Source organism: Python bivittatus, unplaced genomic scaffold, assembly GCF_059951505.1.
Source record: "Python bivittatus isolate LINGU-HERP-01145 unplaced genomic scaffold, Pbiv_v1 ctg000050_np1212, whole genome shotgun sequence".
NCBI classification, from domain to species: Eukaryota; Metazoa; Chordata; class Lepidosauria; order Squamata; family Pythonidae; genus Python; species Python bivittatus.
In genome coordinates, this window is record NW_028277033.1 from 1,028,726 (window position 1) to 1,045,337 (window position 16,612).

Sequence of the window (16,612 nt, forward strand, 5' to 3'; positions counted from 1 at the left end):
GGACCTAAGAATATTTCCTAGCCATTTGAATTTTGTGAATTGTTACTAAACACAATAGATTGCATAGGCAAGTTAACTAGACCACTGCTAGGATCAGTGTCAGGAATTTTCATCCAAATATGATTATCTGAGGCTGTTTTCTGTGACATAAAAATGAAATTGAGTATTAAGAATATTAGAATATTAGAGTTCTAATAAGACATGATGCTGATGATGAAAAATTGTAAGTATACTAGATTAACAAGGAATTAAATGAGCAACAGTAAATTTAGATTTTTGCTTTTAATAGCTCACTTTTGCCTTTCACTTGTTTCTTTCCTTCCATAATGCTAGGCGAAGGGACTTGTGCACACAGCTAAGGCAGTGGCAGTTGAAGGTAATAGACAATGTCAAAAGAGGGCAGCATAAAAAGTCTCTTGAGAAGCTATTTCATGGGTTCAAGCCAGCTGTGGAAGCTTGCTACTTCAATTGGGAGGAGGCATATCCTATTCCGGGCATCACCTACAGTAGTGCTGACAAGAAGAACTCCTTTTGTTGGGTTAAGGCTATCCAACAGAGGAACTGCCGGCCACTGTGTATAGAAAACTTTTCTGATGCAGGGAGAGGCCATGGAACAGATGCTGTGGGGACATGTTTGCAGCTAGGAGACAGGTCACGCCTTGCCTCTCAGGAGCCAGCTGTGCGCCCCAAAGAACTTATTGGGAAACGGAAAGTTGTATCTGAAGGCCCCCAGCGGGCTCTGAGAAGACTTTCAGCAGAAGGTGATAAAGCTTCATATAAAACAGCTGTGAACAAGGGCAAGCTACCAGTGGGAAAGAACCTGGCCAGCAAACATGGTGGGAAGCGTCGTATGAGCAGTGAGGACAGTTCCTTGGAGCCAGACTTGGCTGAATTGACTTTAGATGATAGCAGTTTGGCTCTTGGAGCAGAGGCAAGTAACACATTCAGCTTCACAGATAGCCCATTGAGCAGAAGCTACAGGGATAATTTTGAGGATGATGGTGGAGTATATTTCTCTGAGGCAACTGAGCCTACCCTCAGAAGCAGTCCTTCCACAAAGAAAATTTCAAAGGAACCAGTGGAGGAAATGGGCAGTGGAGATGATGATCTCCATGGCCCTGATGAAAGTACTGGTGGGGTATGTTCAAAGCCAAAAGAAGTGGAGGAAAATGGTGCTGCTGGAGGAGATGAGGAAGAAGATGATTATCAAGTGTATTATCTAAATGCCCAGGAGGTGGCTAAGGAAGAAGATGAGAAAGCAGAGGGTGAGATTGAAGAGGAACAAGACATGTTTGCTGGAATAAAACCCTTGGAGCAAGAAAACCGGATGGAGGTAAGGCCTGTAAGCTCCTGAATCATCCATCTTCTCTTTATTTTGGGCTCCTCCTCCTGGGAAGGAGTGAAAAATGTTTACCTTGTTATGTAGCAGTGAAATAAAGGACTATTAAACTAAGATAATGACTTTAGTTTTTAGTATGAGGAGAGTATTTGTGTCAATATTGATAATTTACAGTTAACATTTAACCACTAACACTTGGCCATGGAGAAAGGAATAAAATGTGATTCAGGCATATTTTGCATTATAATATAATATAATATAATATAATATAATATAATATAATATAATATAATATAATATTTATATTATATTATATTATATTATATTATATTATATTATATTATATTATATTATAATAATAGTAATAATAGTAATAATAGGATGACTATCACAAAAGAAAGCAAAGATAGTACCAATAGTTATAGGTGCCTTAGGTACAATCCCAAAACATCTGGAGCACCATTTGAACATCATCAGCATTGACAAAATCATCAGTCAGTTGCAGAAGGCAGCTTTACTTGGAACAGCTTACATCCTGCAACAATACCTTTAATATTATTACACAACAACATCTGCCTATTCCAGTTGCTTGGGAAGGACTTGATAGGTGGATAAAAATGCCAAATCCAGTCTAAACATCTGGCTGACTGTGCAACCAACAACAACAATAATAATAATAATATGGACATTTTGAATTTATAGGACCTAAACACTCTAATTTTACAAAAAAATACCCTACTTGAACTGCCTATATCCTCAGACACTGTCTTAAGAATTCTTAGGTCCTTGGTTAAGACCTGAATTATTATTTGAATTAGATTCACAGTCTTTGTGAATCTAATTGTAGATTATCAATAATAATAATAATAACAACAACAACAACCACCTTTAACACCATCAAACAACATCTGCCTATCCCAGGTCCTTGGGAAGGACTTGATAGGTGGATAAATATGCCAAATCCAGTCTAAACATCTGGTTGACTGTGCGACCAACAATAATAATAATCATGTGTAGAGTGCTGAGTTATGTCAATAATTTTGACAGTCTTGTAAGACTAATGTTACATGAAAGGTGCAAAGTTTGGTAGTAGAATGCACACATTAATGCAGAAGTTCTGAATTACATCTTGCATCTGCATTTTAAAATGGATCTTACATAACTGAACTTCTGTTTGCGATTTTAAACCATCTACCAGTCAGACTACAAAGCACTGAGCAGATGGATCATGTAAGGCAGCATCATGTATATCTCTGTTTGCAGGCCAAGAAAGACATTGCTATATTTACCTGTTTGTAGGTAATATCTTTCCTCCATTCTTCCTCATGAAAACCTTTGTAGGAATGCATTTAATGTGAGAAGAAATGAAATTACTCTTTGATTGGGTCTCATGATCTAAAATATAGCCTGAACAATTGTGCCTAAAAATATTGGTGGATTTAAGATCAGGAGGGGCAAACGTTTGGTGCCAAGGGCTGTGCTCTGGGTGTGTGTGGCGGGTAGAGGTTGGTAATGACAGCAAGGAATGCTGGGCACTTTGCACAAGTGGGGAGATTTTACTGGGAATTTGGAGAAGGCTGAGTTATTTTTTTAATTGTGATATGCTTATTGTAGGTCTTAACAAACACTATAGCTGTAAACTGTTTCTCATTTTGAAATGGTAAGAAGAGATGCCACGAGTTTTCAGCAATTAAACTCCTAGGCCCACAGCAGTAAGAACTGAGAGAAAAGGAAGCAAGAATTAGACTGGTTTTGCTGCAATTCTCAATTTACAGATCCTGTTTGCCTGCGCAGAGGCTCTTCATGCACATGGCTATAGCAGTGAAGCATGTCGTCTCACTGTTGAACTCGCAAAAGACTTACTGGCCAACCCTCCTGATCTCAAAGTGGAGCAACCCCCAACCAAGGTATAACACTGATAGGAACATGGTTTAGATGGAAGGACCAGGGTTGGACAATATGAGGTTTTTTTATTCAGATGTGTGTTTTGCTGTGGATAATTTTAATGCTGTAATAAATGTAACACCTTTACGTTGAAGCACTAGTTGATAGTTATACTGTGATACTCTGGGACAATTGACAGTCCATTAACTCTTTAGGAAAATAAAAATCACTTTTAAATAAAGTCATTGTAAGTAGAGAAGAAAAATTTCTGAATCTTTCATTTTTAAATATTAACATAGAGTTCCCTATATACAGGTACTCCTCGCTTAACAACCATATTTGAAACCGACAATTCCATTGCTAAGTGACGTAGTCATTAAGTGAGATATGATGTGACCGCAATTTGCAATTTTACTCCTGGCTTCTTCACTGACTCTGCTTGTCAGAAGCTGGCTGTGAAGCGCACAAATGGTGATCATGTGACCATGGGATGCTGCAATGTCATAAATGCCTGCCGGTTGCAAAGTACCCAAATCACAATCATGTGACTGCAGGGACACTGCAATGGTTGTAAGTGGGAGGACTTGTCCCAAAGTTACTTCTTCAGCAATGTCATAGTTTTGATCAGTCACTAAACAGGGCAGTCATTAAGTGAGGACTACCTGTACATGTCTCAAAATACTTAAAAGTAGTACAAATTTTTGAAAAATTTATTGGCTCTAAAAGATTACTGAGTTTTTCTGCTTATCATTTTTTGTGGCAATCTGTCACAAACAAGATTTAATGTAGAAGGTATCCAGTTCCAAAATATTATTTCTAAAATTTTACCTATATTTACAGTGGTGCTTTTGTGAACCCTTTTGAATTTTCAATATTCCTGCATAAATATGACCTAAAATGTGATGTGTTCTCCACATAAGTCCTAAAACTAGATAAAGAGAACCCAGTTAAACAAATGAGTCAAAAACATTATACTTGTTTGTTTATTGAGGAAAATGTTCCATTTATATACTACCTAAATAAATAAATAATGTTAGATACCCATGAGATAAGTCACTGTTTCTCAGCATTTCATATCTTAAGATCCACTAATCAATCATGTTATTAAAGAACCAGGTCCTACTAGAATAGAAACGAAAACTCCACTTTTGCCAAGAAAGGCCATGTGGCTTTCATGGTCTATTTTTGTACAGGTAGTCCTCGTTTAGCCACTTCAGTTGTGACTGGCAGCTTTGTTGTTAAGCAAAGCAGGAGAATCATGTGACTTCCTATTGTGCTTTCCTTTTCCCCACTCCCCTGCCCTGAATGCTGGCCCTGCAGCACTGGGATGGCCAGCTTGAAACTGTCAAAGCTAATCAGTTTCGCACCTTTGGCTTTTGTTTGCCTCCTAACAACCAAATAGAATTCACTTTTTTTTTCTTTTTTTCCTCCTCACTTGTTTAAGCAATCTTAAACAAGATTTGGGGGGGGGGGATGAAAAAAATAAAACAAAAAAACCAAGCAATTTCTGTAGGCAGTTGCTCCTGTGCCTGACCTGTTTTTACTTCCCCCACCTCGCAGAGCAGAGATATTGGAGAGGAAGGGATTGCAAGAGAGCAAGCAGGCACATAGTGGAAAATACACTGGGCTGTTTGTGTAGCGTGCTTGGGGCTGCTGGTACTACCACGTTCCTTTCGATGTGTATTCCCTATTGTGTGCCTGCTTCCTCTCTTGTAATCCCTTCCTCTCCAATCCACTCTGGAGGGTGGGGACAACAACAGGTCAGGCACACAACAACAATTACTGTAATGGTGATCACATGAATGACTGAGGGAGGCTGTGAAGATTGTAAATGTGGGCATTGGTTGTAAAGTTATTTTTTTCAGCACTGTTGTAACTTTGAACAGTCGCTGAACAAGGCAGCTGATAAGCGAGGTCTGCCTTTATCAGTTATTTAGATCTGGAGCAGGTAAGTGCTTCCCATCTGGCTCTCACTGTATTGGTCAGTGGCTCTTTAAAGAAGCTGTGCCTGTTTTTTGTCTCACACGGTAGCCATGAAGCACCTTTCCTGTGTTGGATCTGAAGAGTTGCACACTCCTAATGTACATCACGGAGAGTAGGCTTAAAAATGAGTGAATTTAACCTGAATCTCACTTAGACTCCTTCTCAGCCACCTTGTGGTATGCCTGCCCCTGGTTGAGCACCGCTGCATTGAGCTCTTTGTATCTTGGGCTTGGGATATGGCAGGTGTGGGTGCTGGCGTCTACTCCTGTACCTGGCCCTACAGGGTTTTTAAATTATATTTTGGGACAGCTGAAACTGCATCAAAGTAAAGTTCTGTCCTTCACCTACCACAAAGTTCTTTTCCTCCCAGTATTTCTGTTTCTCTCATGGCCACGCAGCACCAAAGTAAAAGAGAAAACGAGGTAAGGACACCATTGTCAACTAGCCCGCTTGGCTTGAAAGCAGCAGAGGGCTGGGCCGAGGATGGTTTCCCAGGGCTTAGGTTCCCTTTACAGAAAGGGAAGAGGCTTTCCAATATTTTGTGACTGGCCATGCCACCAAAATACTCCCAAATATATCCATCATCGTAAAACAATATTTTTTTACTGAAATCTCATAATATTTTGGTAGCCTTATGTGAGATAGTTCAAGAACACAAAGCACAAGTTCTTGAAGGCTGTGCATGAGGAGGAGCGGAGGATGCATCCCAGGCCAAAAAAGAAAAAGAAAGAAAGATTGCTATCCTTCCTGTGAAGAGATTGAGTATGAGTAACATTGAATGGCAGATAGCAGCCTTTAATGTAGGGAGTAGAGGGAAGAAATTAGTCTTTTTAAATCACATCACATCACATGACCTCTTGGAGATGGTTGACTATTCAATCTTGTTGTGGTACATGTTTTTTCCCCCTGAAAAGGGTTGGTAGGATGTCTTCTGGGATACTTTGAGAACAGACATTCAAAATAAGGAAATGTCTGTTTGCATGGGTACTCACACCTAGTGCTGTGTATCCACAAACCATTCCTGCCACCCTATCCAGCTCACACTAAATTTGCCCGGTAGCGAACTGCCTGTGAAGAACAGGTGATTTTTTTCTTTCTTACTAGGCAGGACATAGGCAAACATACGCAGTCTGAAAAGGAAAGGATTGATTCCTTTCCAGGTGGGAGGGAGTGGGGAAATGGTGCATTTTCCAAAAAATGGCTAGAATTTTTTGTCAGCGGTTACTGAATGATATTCATTGTGGGATAATGGGTATGAAAGAAATGGAAAGTTGGGAGTAAGAACCACTGTTGCAGTGAAGGGGAGGAAGCAGCTGGACTCCCTCAAGGATTGTGTTGGGATTAAGAATGCAGAAATACAGGTGGACCATGAGGACTATATGATTTTGGATGATAAAGATACTGAAACGATCCTGAAGGATATTTCCAAATAGCAGGGAAGTGATGAGCCTTAAAGCAAAATAGCTGAATTAATGACATCAGTGAAAATGGTTTTTGATATAAATAGGACCCCCCACAAAAATTCTGCCCTAAGTTATTAGAAAACAATGAATACTGAATATATGACTGCCAATAATGAAATATATGAAGAATTATGAATGAGGCAGGGGATAAATACTTGTGTTACTCTATCCCACATTAAATTGCTGAGCTGTGGTTCTGATAAGGAATGTCTTTTTCTATCACCTTGTAGAAATAAGAAATCTCACATTGCTAGTTTATTCATTCATTAATACTGATGTCCTATCCTTATTCCAAGGTCAGAGTGGTGTGTTTGATTCTCCTCACACCACTCTTTTTATTCTTAAAATGTACCCATTTGCTAAAGTGTGTGGGAGTGTGAAGGTAAAATATTGGGAAGTATAAATCAGAATACTGGGTTGCTCACTAAAATGGATTGCAAATTTTAGAGGTTTTTTTCCCTTTGAATTTATGCTTTGTCTATAAAGTCATTTTATAAGAAAAACAGTACAGTGGTACCTCGGGATACGGACTTAATCCGTTCCGTGACTCTGGTCGCAACCCGATTTGGTCGCACCCCGAAGCAAATTTTCCCATAAGGTTCAATGTAATTACCGTTAATCCGTTCTGGCGCCCGTGGACCACGGGTCAGGGGCGGAAAAGCGGCCAGGTGCCGCGCGGCAGGGCAGAAAAACGTCCGCACACTGCGCGGCGGGGCGGAAAAGCGGCCGCGGACCACGTGTAACGGGCAGAAAAATGGCCACGGACCACGTGTCGGGTGGAAAAATGGCTGCGGACCACGTGTCAGGGCGGAAAAATGACCATACCCTGAGGCGGAGTTCGCACATCGAGGTAAATTTTTGCGGCCGGAGCTGGTCGTAACCCAAAAAGTTCGTTAGTAGAGGCGTTCGTATCCCAAGGTGCCACTGTATTTGTTTAATGATGCTGAAGCTGAGTAACATGTTACTATCGAAACTTTTATGACATAACGCAAGTCAAAACAAATGCTATTCCCCCAAATGGTGATGAAAACTTCACAGTATTCTTTATTGTGTTTCATTAAGTGCCTCTTGGTCCATTTCATTTTATTTGGAGCTGGATGGGTTTTTCCTCAAATAACCTTCTTGGGCTGGATCCAGACTGAATTTGCCCTGATGGGGTACAACTAAAATCAGTGGAACTTCAGCTAAGATTAGCAAATCAAATTTGCTTGTATTTTAATACAAATGAAGATAGTTACAGGTAGTCCTTGCTTAACGACCACAATAGAGACCGGAAAACTCATTAAGTGGGGTGGTTGTTAAGCAAGGCATCAAGTGACCACACCTGATTTTGTGACATTTTTTGCAACAGTCGTTAAGCAAATCACATGATTGCTAAGTGAATCACATGATCATTAAGCGAATCACGTAGTTCCCCATTGATTTTACTTGCTGGAAGCTGGCTGGGAAGGCAGCAGATGGTGATCATGTGACCCTGGGATGCTGCAACCATCGTAAGTGTGAGCTGGTTGCCAAGCGCCCAGATTGTGATCACATGACTGCAGGGATGCTGCGATGGTTGTAAGTGTAAGGAACGGTCGTAAGTAGCTTTTTTCAGTGCTGTCGTAACTTTGAATGGTTGCTAAATGAGGACTACCTGTACTCAGTTGTAGTTGCTCTGTGTTTTGAAATGTACTTCTCTGATTACAAATATGCACGTAAAATATGTGTATTAAAGCTGTGTAAAAGGGTAAAGATTCCCTTAAGTCAAGCTGAACAGTATGGAAATGTGCTGTTGCTTTTCCTCTCAGATGTTCTTCCAGTTTCCTAGTCTAGCGTACAGTTTGGGATATCCTGATGATCTCCCATTCCAGTCTCTGTCTAATCCTGCTCAGCCAAGTTTAGTTAGGTGCTACTATGACTAGGCTTATATTAACGAAAAGTACTTGCAAAAAAGTGTATTTTAAGAAAACCAGCACGTTTTTATACATGTAAGATGGCATACAATTGAAATGAAGTAGGCATATTTGTCAATTCCCAGGCGTGCCTATCATTTTCAAAATGATTTCAATGGAATCTAAGTGCAGGAAAGTTTGCATTCAGCCCTCTATCTAATTCTACATCCCACAGGGAAAGAAAAATAAGGTATCTACCAGCAAACAGACTTGGATGGCAACGAACACTTTATCCAAAGCTGCTTTTCTACTGACAGTACTGAGCGAGCGGCAGGAATATCACAATCTAGCTTTCCAGATTGGCATGTTTGCTCTGGAGTTACAGAGGCCGCCAGCATCTACCAAGGCACTGGAGGTATGTATAGAATAGCTTTGGTCGCCTATTTAGCACTTTCATGGGGGAGAAATTATGTACTTAGAGAATCCTGAAGATAATGAAAAGTTGTATAATTAATGAAACTGACTGAGGTCTTGGTTTTGCAACTATAGCTGTAGGTTCAAATTGTTTGGGTGAAAACAACTTTTCCCCTAAACTAGATAAAAACTAGTAGGCAATTCTTGTGACTTTTTTCCACAGCCCAGAGTGCTACAGTATTGAGTTTGGTAGAATCTGTTAGCTGGTTATTTTGTTCAGTTTCCCAAATGTACGATTTCAGATGCATCTTCCTACATAGACTTTTATATGGCTCTATAGAGGATCAAGGATTGAGTTTAGCCCCCAAAGTTGGGGGGTTTCTTGGCAGCATTCACTGGATAAAAAGCAGCCTCTCAGCCTGAGAGGACGATTCTTACGCATCACTAAAAGTATTCTTTCTTTAATTTTATTATCCAGCCTTTGGATAATAATGTGTTTGTTAAAATAAAAGTCCTGTGTATATTTCTCCCTGATCCGTATCATACAGGTCAAGCTGGCATACCAGGAGTCTGAAATTGTGGCCTTGTTGAAGAAGATCCCACTTGGCTCTAATGAGATGAACACTATTCGGGGAAGGGCTGAAGAGCTGAGGGAAGGAACCCTGTGTGATTATCGCCCTGTCTTGCCTCTCATGCTGGCTAGTTTCATATTTGATGTCTTATGTGCTCCAGGTAAAACCCCTGCATATTTACCCAAAGAGAAATCCCCTTGAGGGAGGGGAGTAAGTATGATGGTTTGCTCTTCCCTTTATACTTTCAGTGCAATTTCCACAGTCCATTCATTCATTTATGACTGTTAGACCTTGTGTCTGTGAGAACTTGGAGTTCTCTATGAGGTTAAAACATCTACTTGCTATGCCTGGTTTAGACATGTGAAGATTCTGTGGAGGCCCTGAACTTACCCTTAATCACAGAGCCTAGAATATATAGTTAGCCTGTCTAAATGGGGGACTGTCAGTCAGACTGAAAAACTTCATTAACTATGTCCTAATGTTACAGACAGACAGCCCTCCTACAAATTGCCCTCCAGAAGCTTTGGGCTACACATTGATTTATCCCTGTTGCTGACCTGGAGCTGATGGGAGTCAAAGTATTTAATGGGTACCAGAGTTGGCAAGGTTGCTCTGGTTTACAGACATTATGCTCAGCTTCTTAAGCAGGTGGTCAGTTTTAGTGACTCCTTGCTGAATCTCTGCTACAGGTTTTTCCTAGATAAACTACCAAATCTAAGATCATATTCTACAGTTCTCAGGAAGCAAAAACAGTGCACTCTTTCTTGTGGTGACTTCAATCCTCTTTTCATTTTGAATTACCAGCTACACTGTGTGTTGAATTATAGTTAGAGTTGTACAGAAAAAATGTCTTCAGGAGGATAAAATTTCTCAATATGGTACTGAAGTCTGACTCTTTTACTGACCTTTCAATCATGTTGGTTTAATTATGTTTAAATATGTTGGTGATGTTTATTTATTTATTCAATTTATATAGATATGAGGTAGTCCCAGCTTAACGACCATTCATTCAGTGACCGTTGGAAGTTACAACGGCGCTGAATGAAGGAAATTGTGACTCGTACCCAAAATTATGGTGATCTGGGCTCTTGGCAATTGTTTTGCCCTTAAGACCAGTTGCCAAGTGCCCCACGATCATGTGATTGCCATTTGCAATCTTCCCTGCCGGCTTCCCCAGAAAGTCAAAGGGGAAGCCATCAGGGAAGATTGCAAGCTGCTGTTACCTGCCAAGGGAACTCCCTCTTGTCTCTCGGGGCTGGCTAAAAAGCTTTGTGCCAAAATCCAAGCAGGATTTTCAGCCACAAAGGATTTTCAGCCCCAGGGTGGAAAGGCTGAAATCCAAGCAGGATTTTGAGACATGGAGGATTTTCACCCCCAGATTTTCAGGCCCTTGCGCACCCGACCTGCACTGCACCCCTGTGCACCCAACTTGACTCTCCCACACACCCCCTCGCTCCCTCCCCCACCTGGCAGGGGCTGAGGCTTGCAACTTCCTGCCGGCTTCCCCACTAACTTGATTGTGGGAAGCTGGCAGGAAGTTGCCTCATCTAAGGACCGGGGCATTCACTTAACAACGGCAGCTGGGACTGCCAGGATTGCAGTTGCTGAGTGATGTGGTCAACGTGATGTTTTGCCTAACGACCCCATCGCTTAGCGATGGAAGTTCCAGTCCAAATTGTGGTTGTTAGGCGAGGACTACCTGTAGTGCAATTGTTAAAATATAGTATTTGTACTGGTTTTCTTTACCAGTCAAGGCAATGTTTATTCTCTGTAGAGCTAATTAATATATCTGTTCCTGTCCTAGTGGTTTCTCCTACAGGATCAAGACCCCCAAGCCGTAATTGGAACAATGAAATGCCTGGAGACGAAGAACTGGGCTTTGAGGCAGCTGTGGCAGCCCTGGGTAAGTGCTTAGTTTTTTCCCTGTAGAGTTGTTCCTATAATTTCAAAACAGATCTGCCCTGGGCCAAGTTATGTAGTAATCTGAATTCACATAGAAGTTGAATTCTCTTCTCACATCACCTTAATAGAATTGAAATAATAGAAAGCCCTGGCAACATAAGCAGGTATTTTGCTTAAATGAAATCTAAAGGGAAATCCATTGCCCTAAGTAGGAATCCCTCAGCATTTACATAAAATAGGATAACATTCTTGAATTCTGCTTTCCAGGCATGAAGACAACAGTGAGTGAAGCAGAGCATCCTCTGCTGTGCGAAGGTACTCGAAGAGAGAAGGGAGATCTAGCTTTAGCCCTGATGATCACTTACAAGGATGATCAGTCTAAGCTAAAAAAAGTAAGTTACTTTTAGGAACGTTCAGAGATGGAACACGTTTAGTTCATTTTTTAAATAACTCAGCTTTTCAGAGTTTTCTTGGAAACCACTCTAACTTTGAAAGACTTTTCAGGATTTACAATACCAGTTGCGTGTGTGTGTGTGAGATAGTCTAATCAGGGTGGGTGCCATATGCGTTGCCCCTGTGTGTTTCTACTCTTCCCTGTGCTGCGCCTGTATGTTGTTGTGTGTGTATGTGTGTATTGGGAAGCACAGGGTGAGCAGCATATTCTCTACTCTGGGTCATGAGACCAGGAAAAGGGTGCTTAGAATGGAACAGTTAGTGACTGCTGCTGAACTCATGGCCCACAGTAATGTCTTGGAGGAATTTTTCTGGATTTTTTTTCCTTGCAGCCATCAGATTAGTTTGGCCCATGTTTCTTTTACTGTTTTTTCCATGACAGCAAAGAGTTATGCTGCTGATAGATGGACAGAAAGTCCTTATCCCCTTTCCATAATTTATATCCAGTACTCTATTAGTTTGGAAAGAAGAAAAAGAACAAAAAATATGGAAAATAAAAAAGTGAAGAAGGAACTATTAGTCAGTTAAGTGCCAGGCACTTAATGGATCCAGTGGGTTTTCACAGAATGCTTGAGGAGCTTCTGAGGATCTGGTAAGCAGTTTGATGGAGACCCTGCTTGCCCATTGGAATAAGAAAGCAACTAGGGAACTTGACCAGATTGCACTGGAGTGGCGTCTTCTCTCTCACAGATCTTCTGGAGCTCCTTGCCTTACTGAGGAGCTCAGGGAAATGAAGGGCAGAGGAGATAACTAGAGCATTATTGGAGAAAGACTTATCTAGAATCTAACTGGACAGTGGAGATTTAAGTGCCAAAAAGGAAATATTTTGCTGTTCTTACTGCATTTGCTGAATGCTATCCAGCAGCCCTTTTTAAGACAACATGTTTCCTTTTAGGGAAAGTCAATTGCCAAGAACATCTGAAGGGCTGCTGTGAAGAGTTCTTGCAGCTTTTGGCAAATAAAATCAGACTCAAATGGAGCTGGGCTCTAGTGCCAATGGAGATGACAGGAGCTTTGTCCTATGAAGTGATCTGGGTACTGAGGAATCAGATAGGGCTGTCTGTAGTGTAAGGTTTGTCACCTCGCAGTTGGATCCCTGCCCCTCATGATTGGTTAAGGTCTCTCATGAAGTGGCAAGAAGCTGAATTCAAGCAATAATCAATGGTTCTTTGAGAGAGAGTATGTTCCCATTACCTTTGAAAGAAACTATGGTATATCCTCTGATTAAGAAACCTTAACTGGACCCAACTATTTTGGGTAATTTTATATTGGTCTGCCACCTTCCTTTTTTAGAAGTGGATTATCTGGCAGTTGGGTTTCCTGAATATGGCACAGGAACCATATTAGTCACCAATAGATAACCTTTGGATAGACTAGCATCAAGGAAATGCAACCCTCCTAGTCCTTCAGTTCTCAGAAGATTTCATGGCATTATTCTGGACTGTCTCTGCAGGTTGTGGGTGGGCGGTATTTTATAATGGTCCACCTTCTTCCTGAGGAGGTAGTTCCAGTCAGTAGTGGAAGGGAAGGAGGAATCTGCCTCAAGACTTCTACTTCAACTTTATGGAGTGCCTCAGGGCTCTCTCCTATCTCTTCTTCTTTTAATATCTACATGAAACTATGGTGGAAGGTCATTTGTCTGCTGATAATATCCATCTTGGCTCTGGGCCAAACAGGTGATGGGACAGAAATCGTGATCTAGTGCCTGAAGGCTGTTGGGAGTAACAGACTCAAACTGAATTCCTCCAAGACAGAATGGCTTGGGGTTTGTGGGTTAAATGATTCTAAGGAAATACTATATTTGACCCTGATTGGGGTTATACGTCTTGTTCAAAGGCAATTCATCACAATTTGAGAGTTCTCCTGGATTTGCAGCTCTTACTCAATCAGCATGCTACAGTTTTTGTTTTTATACAGTTAAATTGTATGTACAAGTTGTGATCATTCCTGCATTGGAAGGCCCTGTTCACAATCACTTGTGTTTTAGTCACCCCCTACTTGAAATATTGTAAAGTGCTTTACAGGGGGCTGTACTTGGAAAGCATTCAGAAGCTACTGCTAGAACAAAATGTGATGGCCTGGGCAGTGGTGGGTGTATCATGATATATTTGGGTGACTACAGTACTTTGGAGGCTTCATTGGTTGCCTGTTGGTTGTCACCATTAAAACCCTACATGGCTCTGGACTAGGTTACCTGAGTGAGAGCCACCTCCCCTTTTATTTATCTGCCCATCCAATAAGTTCAAATAGGACCAACTCCATCCAAATCCCTTCTATCGAGACTGTCATCCAGTGGAACCTCAGAAACAAGAGTTGTGGTTGCTGTTGTTGCTCCCATACTCTGGAATTACCATGGTGATTCAGTCTGTTCTTTTGTTCTTGGCTTTTAGAAGAAAATTTAAAACTTGTTTAGCGCAGGGGGAGGCTATGTTGTCAATGAAGGTTGGAATCTGGCAGGCACATGACAGTCTGTCTTTTCTGTTTATTATTTTGATATTGTTAATTTTGTTTGTGTTATGGGTAGGTTTATTATTTTTGAGGGAATTGTTTTTTATTTTATGCTGAGCTTAAATGCTACCTGCCCAGAGCCTTTGAGAATGGGCTGCATGCAAATAAAGTAAAGAAAAAAATCTTTATTTCATAAGTCAAGGGTATATTCTGGGGACAAACTTTTGACACTAAATTGGAATTTATACCGAGATAGAAGAAGAGAGTTATTAAATATATGTGGAGTACTCAGATTTACTGTAGTGAATTAATGTGCTGTAAGATTAAATTAAATTACAGACTACCTGTATACCACAGTATCCCTTCCATTCCCCAAGTATTTAGTTCATATATTAATCTCTGTGTTCTCCTCTTGTTTGTTTTCTAGATCTTAGATAAGCTGCTGGACAGGGAAAGTCAGACACACAAACCTCAGACTCTGAGTTCGTTCTACTCATCCAGCAAGCCTACAGTACCTAATCAGAAATCTCCTTCCAAGCATGCTACCCAATCAACTGCACCCATTCAGCATCTCCCAGGTACAGCTGTTGCACAGCAAACAGGTGTACCAGCTGCAGTCCAGAGCAACCCTTCTGAACCCTTTTTGGAGAAGAGTACACAAGGTATGAACAGTGGTTTCACAGGACCCCAATGACCAGAAGGGATAGGAAATAAAAAGTCAGTTTTCTTCTTGACGTAAAGGCTTCAGTCTTACAGTTACCTGAAAGGTTTCAGATATGTTTTTTCTTAAAAAGCTTATCTGCCATTCATTGTACAATAATTCCAAAAAGAAGTTTTGCTTTTCTTATTTTTAGGGAACCTCTTCCAGTTGCAGTATTTATTAACTACATGTATTTTTTCCCCATTTGGGAATAGGAATATGGAATCAGCCTTTGAATATCTATCACTGCCTCTTACAGTCAGTATTTCTGTAGGAAAGGAACTGAGTCTTGATATCATATTAATACAGATCCTTGTGTGCAAACACTCTTCCTGTTTCCTCTTACTGCCCTTCTGAGTGACTGCTTTGTGCTTCTCCAGAGAACCCTCAGAGATCCCCTTGCGACCCACCTGTTGAGTCTAGTGTCTTAAAGCAAGAAGGGAAAGTTCCTAGCCGAATAGCTCTTGGAAGTAGAGGTGGCTACAATGGAAGATGCTGGGGTTCACCAGTCAGACAAAAAAAGAAACACACAGGTAACTTGGGAGTAGACTTCACATCTCTGCTTCTGGGTGAGGACCTGTGGTGGGTTAGACGTCCCTGCAAGTGTCTCTGTGAGCAGGGACAGCACCGTGGCAAAGATTGGCGGCCAGGCGGTGAGTGCTGGCCAACATCTGGTAACATTTTTATGAACGTTGAAAAATGCTTTGTTCATTCATTAGGAACTGGATTCAGGAAAACACGTATGAACCATTAATAGCATCCTAATCTACTATTGTTTCCAGGTGGATTTGCTGAAGTTCAAAATTAGTTAGCTTATGTTCTTGTGAGCTAGGGCTGTCTCCCCTCTCTCACCAGTTTTAGTGATGCTAAAGATGTCCATTCAGATAAAATATGTGATATGTAACGAGCTATACAACTGCATGTTTTAATGAGGCCATATAAAGTCACTCATGTTGGTTGTAGGCTTGCAAGTCGCTAGCTGCAGCATGAATTTCTTATCTATTTGTAACTTTGCTATTATTACAGTTGTAAGCTAAATTATGTGAATTATTTTTCTCCAAACTAAGAAGGTGGAAGGGACTCAAAAGTATAGATTCGTAAGCATAAAGCTCATAAAAATATGCAACATAACCATATACTGAATACCATATGAACTTCTGATTATTTTTCAATCAAAAACAGCTAAGATTTTTAGTGCCTAAATTAACAAGGGGTTAATGATTTTTGCTACATAAAAAAGTCAGTGTGGTAAGAAATGGGATGGGAATGTTATAAGGGTTTATAAGATTGTGAAAATCGGGGTTGATAGGTCTGTGTTAGTATAAATTGCTATAGTCTGTGAAGTTGATTGTAGTTTATTTTGGCACTATCAAAATATGTATCATAATTTTGTTTATAAATTTATTTTGTAATGTTTACAACTGCTACAGTCCTGTGGAATCCTGGACAGGTAAACCAAAGAGAAACAAGATGGAAACTAAATAAAAACAATTGAAATAATATCAAAAACCATCAGTAAACATATACTGTAAGGTCCCCCTAAACTCATCTAAGGGCTCAAAACATACTGCAACGAAACT

At 40.6% G+C, this 16,612-nt stretch overlaps 1 protein-coding gene across 4 annotated transcripts in view; it reads left to right on the plus strand.

The window, feature by feature from the left end:
- The window catches only part of ZSWIM8 (zinc finger SWIM-type containing 8), a 77,278-nt gene that overhangs the window by 39,970 nt on the left and 20,696 nt on the right, over positions 1-16,612 (plus strand). For all 4 annotated transcript variants that reach the window (XM_007428594.4, XM_007428595.4, XM_088128517.1 and 1 more), the window contains 8 exons: positions 334-1,333; positions 3,115-3,246; positions 8,779-8,958; positions 9,506-9,689; positions 11,334-11,432; positions 11,699-11,823; positions 14,760-14,994; positions 15,413-15,565. In XM_007428594.4, the coding sequence (XP_007428656.1) occupies positions 334-1,333; positions 3,115-3,246; positions 8,779-8,958; positions 9,506-9,689; positions 11,334-11,432; positions 11,699-11,823; positions 14,760-14,994; positions 15,413-15,565 (2,108 nt within the window). The remainder of the gene's footprint in view (positions 1-333; positions 1,334-3,114; positions 3,247-8,778; positions 8,959-9,505; positions 9,690-11,333; positions 11,433-11,698; positions 11,824-14,759; positions 14,995-15,412; positions 15,566-16,612) is intronic.